Consider the following 7,007-nt stretch of genomic DNA (forward strand, 5'->3'; position numbering starts at 1 on the left):
TATATAGGTAAAAGTATAAGTTTTTGTGTCAAAAATTGGTGTTTTCCAAATGGATACCATATGAGCAAATGAACAAAGTTCCTTGGAGAAAGTATGGAAGTTTTCATGAGCAGTGATTCCAATCTCTAAATAGTACTAATAATTCTGTGATCAAGTATCAGTTAGATTAATTGAAACACATAAAAAAAATATGTAGATAGTTGTTAGTAGTCATTATCATCATCATCATCATCATCATCTTTTAATGTCAGTAGTCATCATTATCATTATCTTTTAATGTACATCTTTGCTGGCATGGGTCTGAGAACTGTATTGTGCTCCTGTGTCTGCTTTGGTATGGTTTCTATGACTGGATGCCTTTTCTAATGCCAACCACTTTACAGAGTGTACTGGGTTCCTTTTATGTAGCACCAGCACTAATGAGGTCACCATGCAGCTCACAAGACTAAGATCCTCTTTGACTGTGTGGGGCATGGTAGTGGAAGGCAGCCTTATTATTAAACAATGAGAGATAAAGTATGAAAGAAGGGGTTAGAACAGAACAGGTTTCTTGCTGGAGAGGAGCTAAATGGCTACTCACATTATAGAAGAGTGGGCGGAAGTTAAGTGGTGATGAATCCTGAGTGGACTCACAAGGTACAAGGTGAATAGAAGTTGGAACAGAAAAACAGAGAGGAAGGGTGGGTAGAGGTAGTAGTGGCAAACAAAATACCTTAGGACATTTGATTGTGTTCTGAGTTTAATGTCCAATCCTTCCACTGGTCATTCTACTATTATGTACCAGTCGAATACTGGGCTTGATATAATTTACTATACTCTGAAGTTGTGCCCCAGCATGACACCAGTCCAATGATTGAAACTAGTGAAATGGCAAGAAAGCTTAAACGTGCATTTTCTCAGTATACATTGCTACATTGCTAGGTCAGTATATTCAATAGCTGCTAGATGTTTGAATCCAGTAAGTGATTTCTTTAGAAAGTAACTAGTGAATTCGTATCTGTGTTGTTATTTGGTCAGTTATAAACACACACACACACACACACACACACACACACACACACACACACACGTACATCTGTATTTGTTGTTGAAAAAAAAAAGAAAAAATTACAACTCTGCTTCAGAAGAAAGTACGGTATTTTATTTTCAGCAGCTGTTTTCTCTGCAATTAAGCTTTGTTGAAGTGCTAATGAAGGAATGTTTGTGAATAGCCAACTGTTACAATAATCCGTTGCTACTATAATACTTACATTTGGTATTTCTTCTTTTCTGTTAAGTAAATGACTAGCTTTGATAACTGGAATTATCAATGTGATTTTGGTAAAAGTAGTATTTTAATTAGCTGTACTTTAAGTAGGGTTTTAGGCTTGATAGGGGAATAATATGAAGAGAGAGGAGTAATTGTCGTTTGAACAAACTTATTAAGTAGGTTGACATTATTTGACTTTCTTAGAAGCTTAGCATATTTTAACTACTTGTCTTGGATTTAAGTAATACTCTGGTTCTGAAAAGAGGAGGAAAACACACGAGCCATTTTTGTGAGGGTTACTTAAATTTAGATTTTTCCCTAAGTCAAATACTTAGGTTGATTTAATCAACCTATATTTGCCTCCTTTTTTGACAAATGTTACATATCTGTAGATCATTCTGATTTAAAAGAAATAATTCTGTTCTATATCTTGTCATTATCATCATCTTCATCATCACCATGCCATGTTTATTATTATTATAAACTATGTGATTCGCAATGTAAACTCTCAAACATATCCACATTACGGAGAAGGCTAATGTGCATATAGTGGTGCTGCTTGTGAGTCAATTTCCAGACATATTTTCTCAAAGAGGGCCCCAAGTGTGTCATTTGTATGATTAGTCCTGCTCTATGGACTGCCTGATGGATTGCGCTAGCGGGTCTATCAGTAAATTTAATTGTTTTCGGAAGCACGTTATCACTGAAGGTGTGACCCTTTGTTGGTGGTTTATTGACACACCATTGACTGGTAAAGGATATTTGATAACCATAATCCATCAGCACTCTTTGGAATGCTTGATGTTTGTGATTTTCTCCTCTTCCTTAATACATCTGTTGCTTATACTGGAGATTTCATTCCATACAAAGTTGGCATTCACTCTGTTGGGTTGATCCATAGTGCACTGATAGACCCTTGCAGGCCAAGTTGGTATTGATGGATCCCTTTTCAGTGATTCTGAGTTGGAAATGAAGCAGAGAGAGAATTACCAAGGTGTTAGCTATTTCAAAGTTTTTGTAGTCAATATTATTGAACTTGCTGTAGAAATCTGCATGAGGACATCATTTTGATACATGGAAAAGTAGGTTCAGGAACAGTAGATGTTAAATGGTCATGTTTGTAATGGCTAGTAGGCCCAATATACTTGACCTCATTTGTAATCTTGATACCTGTTTATATATGCAGTCACTAAAGTGACTTTGATAAGTCCGGTGTTGGTGGATGTCTGAATATGTGAAGCCAAAGTTGTAAAGGTTGTTGAAGAGATGCAGTTAATCATTAGGTTGATGGCTAGGAGAGCAGGTACAGGTTTTCAGAGAAATGACATCTAAACAAAGGTGTCTCTATTATATACATAAATGTGGTGGGGTTGAGATATATGTTTGTTATGTTATAGAAGCTGCTGATGTGTCCAGGAAAGGTGTGGTTTAAGAGTTTGAAGATATTGGACAGAAGCCAGGAAGTTCTATAAAATAATCTCGCCTTTTTATTCTTTTATGCTCTTAAGTTCAAGTTGACTGTGAAATTTTCAGCACTTATAATTTTTTTTTACATCTTTCTTTCCTCTAAAAATTTATTATTAAAATATTATAAGTAGAAATGATCTAAATTGTGATGTAACAAAGATATTTTGTTATCCACATTTTTCAAATTCCAATAATTTATGCTATTTGGAAGTTTAATTTGAAGATAAATTGCAGAGAGAATTGTATTTTTCTAGCTGTGATATCTTTAATGCTTTAAAGAAAATGTTGAATTAGAGACAGGCTAGGCTTCTGGTTTTAAGATTTATTCTGTACAAATATAGACACAAGCATAGCTGTGTGTTTAAAAAGTCTGCTTCTCTACCACATTTTCCAGGTTCAGTCCCTCTTTTTGACACCTTAAGCAAGTATCTTCTACTATAGTTAAAGCTTTGTGAATGGATTTGGTAAATGGAAACTATAAGAAACTATAAAGAAGCCCATCATTTGTATGTGTCCATGTCCTTGTCTCGACACCACAATAGTTATAAGTAAGCAGTACTGTCATACAAGTAGTGCCCCTTATTTCCAGTCTTCTATGAAAAATATGTTTGGTCATAGAGAAACATTACTTTGCTTGGCAACAAGTGAGGGTTGGCAACACAAAGGGCATCTGACCATAGAAAATTTATCTCAATGAATTCTATCCAACCCATGCAGGCATGAAAAAGTAGATATTAGAAATGGTGCTGATTTAATTCTATCCTAATGTATAGGATGTCTACTTTTTGATATCATTTTTGGTAGATTACCTTTTAATTTTGTTATGGATAAATCTTAATTTTGAATTTAGTCTGTGGTTGTAAGGAGAGCATTCATTGCTGGAGGTTATATTAAATTTACCTATTTTAAGAAATATTTCAAGTTAGATGTCAAGTCAGGTACAAATTTTAGTCAGTTAGTTATAGATTTCAAGTCAGTTATATTTGGCTTGGTAGTCAATATTATTGCAACCATTTCAGTATATTCCGATTACAAATTGTTTTTCTTGTCTATGAGTAAGACAAAAATTATATTTTGGTTTGTGAGGAATAAGTACAAAGATTTTCTAAGAAAGTTTTATGGTACATGTCATTCTATCCAGGAGATTTATCTCTCATCACTTCTTGCTACAAAACCAACAGTAACCTTTATTTTAATATTTCATGAAAGGAGCAATGATTGTAAAGTTCTAATTGTTTTCACTATGTTTTAAAATAATACTGTTTGTTATTCAAATTTGCTGATTGATTTCATGTGGATATAAGTTGTGGGGTTGAGATTAGCAAATGTATCATTTGTCAAACTTTCTCATTGTTAATTTATATTTTTAAAATTTTTCAGTGAATCAGTGAATGGTTGAAACTGGAGAAGTCCAAGATAACATGACCATTGTGATGCGTGGGAGTCCTGCAGGTGGGGACTCCCCCCAAGATAATACACAAGCCCCACCGCAGCAACAGCAACAACAACAGAAGGTTACCCAGTCAACTAGTGATGAGATTGGCCAAGGGAATAGCCAGACTGAATTGCAGGATGACCAGGAACCGGACTTTCCTCATGAAGCTCTGGCTAAATTGGATGAAATGATCAATCGACCAAGATGGGTTGTTCCTGTACTTCCCAAAGGAGAGTTGGAGTTGCTTCTTGAAGCATCCATTAAACTTAGTAAAGAATGTAAGTATCTTGGTATTTAAAAATAGAAACTGTTATTTTAGATGATTGCAGTTATTGATGTAATATCATTTCCTCTTTTACCCCAGATATATCTTGTTTCAGTCACAACCTATTGTGTTCTGGTAACAAAAGAAGTTAGGGTCTTAGTTTTACTTTAATAGCAATTAAAGACTCATATTGGAGTCTGACTTCGTTGATGATTTTTGCCACAAATTGGCAAATTAAGAGAAATAGAAAGTAATTTTATTTAACTCTTAATGTCCTGTACAACAAGGAACCACAACTACTGTTGAGTCGTGAACCACATACAGCTGCAATTCAAATAAGTAAATACATTGCTAGACATTAGTTGAAGTTTTGTTATGCTGAGTAAATATGTTGCATTTCATTAAAAGAAATTTAAAGACAAAAAGTTCCATCCTATCATTTAGAAATTTTTAGAATTCTTAAAAGGAGAACAATTAAGAAATGATATAATAATTGGGGCAGTATATAACCACTGCAGAAATTCCACATCTCTAAAAATAATATTTTTTTATATTAATATTTAGCAGAAACAACAAAATGACTCAAGGCTGAGAGATTTGTGCATTTGTAGTTATCAAACTAGTTACAGTTTGAGGGGTTGTAAATTTATATGTCAATGATCATAGTATTTCCTTGGATAGTTCTGGAACATACTATAAAAACAATCACAATATCACATGGATAATTTATATCCATTTTTCAAATAGTTTGCTTGTTGTGCCATTCAATAAGTAATTGTATGAATAAACAAAATTTATTCATAATTACACATAAATGAGAGTGCTAGTGAATATAAATACAAAAATATATAATATAGTGTAGCAAGAAGAATTGAACCAATCACTAATGAATGGTATTAAAAGTATGAAAAACTGGATTATATCAGTGGCATTGGTTATAAATCATTTTAGAATGTTTCTTTATTCTTTTAATTGTAAATTGTGTAAGCATCTCTTTTTAGTTCATGTCATTCTATTTTTGAAAATTACTTTGGTATATTTTCCATGTATATATGAAGTAAATTTAATATTAATGAATATGAATTATATAACAGAAATGCCAGAAGCTGCAGTTTCCATCCAAGAAAAATCCCTTTAAAGATGTGTTAAAAATATATATAGATATACACTTCTAACTATGAAATATGTATTTGTTGCTCTTGCAGTTACTTTTGGGGCAATTTCATTTTGTCTAGCTCTGAAGTATATTGTGTCTTTGTAGCACCATATGTCTATAAAAGGATTTTTCCTGAACGAAAGTAACAGCTTCTGGTATTTCAACTTAAGTATGTTGTACTGATAGAATTTTTAATATTAGTAATTTTTTGTCTTTGAATTCTTTTTTTAATTTCTAACAAAATGCAATGTATTTACCCTTTGAATAAAGGATAAATACATTGATGCTTAGTGATGTATTTATGGTGGATATAAAGAATGACAGTGAATTTGCAAAATGCTATATTTAACATGATGATAAATTTACCATTATGTTCCTAGCATAATGATGAATTTGCTGACAGTGTTTCAGTTTGCAATTTATTATGTTGCTTTGAAATAACCTGGTAATTAAATTACAGGTGATGTATTAACACAATGCGATTATCTGTGATGAATTTACTGGACAATCAGTATATTTTCTGGTTTATAGAATCAGTACACCATATTTCTTTGTGTTGTAAGAGGCAGCTGGAATACTTGGCATTAAGAAATGACATCTAGACACTAAAACTGCTTTAAATAGTTTTGACCAATCCATGCCAGCATAGAAAAAGCAGATTGACATAAGAAATTTGAATTGTGTTTCAATGTTGAATAGGAGCTAAATGTTTAGCTCTTTTTGATACCAACCTACCAGATACTGCTCTTGGTTCTATGATACTGGTTTCATGTTTTAAAGTTAGCTAAATTAATATTTTATCAAAATTTTAATGTAAATGTAACTTCCAAACACCAGCTTAATGACAACAAAGTTATTATATTAAATTCTTCATTATTTTCAAAATTAATTGAAAAAAAAAAGGCAGTATATTCCAACAGAAACATAGTAACAAAAGGGTTAAAGTTAGTCAGGTGGAACAACCTTTTCTAACAAATAATTACGCTAATGATTTCTCTCTTATAGCACTGGATACAAGAAGTGAAGCTTGCCAGAGATTTTTCCGTGAAGGCTTGACCATATCCTTTACCAAAATACTTACTGATGAGGCTGTAAGTGGATGGAAGTATGAAATACATGTAAGTTGATGTAACAAATTGAATATATTATTACATGAGCTTAACTTTGGTTACAATGTGCACATGCACACCCACACACTCTCTCTCTCTCTCTCTCTCTCTCTCTCTCTCTCTCTCTCTCTCTCTCTCTTTTGAAACTTTATAAACAAAATCCAGATTTTTAATTGTCCCATTTGATATTGCCTTTGGGTTTTCCACAATAGATTTTGTATTAAAGTGTTCCTATTTGAAATAAAACTTTTGTTCATGATATTACGTAAAGACCTTCCTGGTAAGATATGAAGATATGGTCTAAGTACCTGCATTCAGATCGGAAG

At 32.8% G+C, this 7,007-nt stretch overlaps 1 protein-coding gene across 1 annotated transcript in view; it reads left to right on the top strand.

Annotated features, from left to right (window-relative positions):
• The window catches only part of LOC106883044 (probable ubiquitin carboxyl-terminal hydrolase FAF-X), a gene marked incomplete at its 3' end in the record, with an annotated part of 154,147 nt that overhangs the window by 50,466 nt on the left and 96,674 nt on the right, over nt 1-7,007 (top strand). Inside the window, exons 3-4 of the mRNA XM_052970921.1 lie at nt 4,097-4,429; nt 6,578-6,690. Of these exons, the coding sequence (XP_052826881.1) occupies nt 4,108-4,429; nt 6,578-6,690 (435 nt within the window). The remainder of the gene's footprint in view (nt 1-4,096; nt 4,430-6,577; nt 6,691-7,007) is intronic.

Source organism: Octopus bimaculoides, chromosome 9, assembly GCF_001194135.2.
Source record: "Octopus bimaculoides isolate UCB-OBI-ISO-001 chromosome 9, ASM119413v2, whole genome shotgun sequence".
NCBI lineage: Eukaryota > Metazoa > Mollusca > Cephalopoda > Octopoda > Octopodidae > Octopus > Octopus bimaculoides.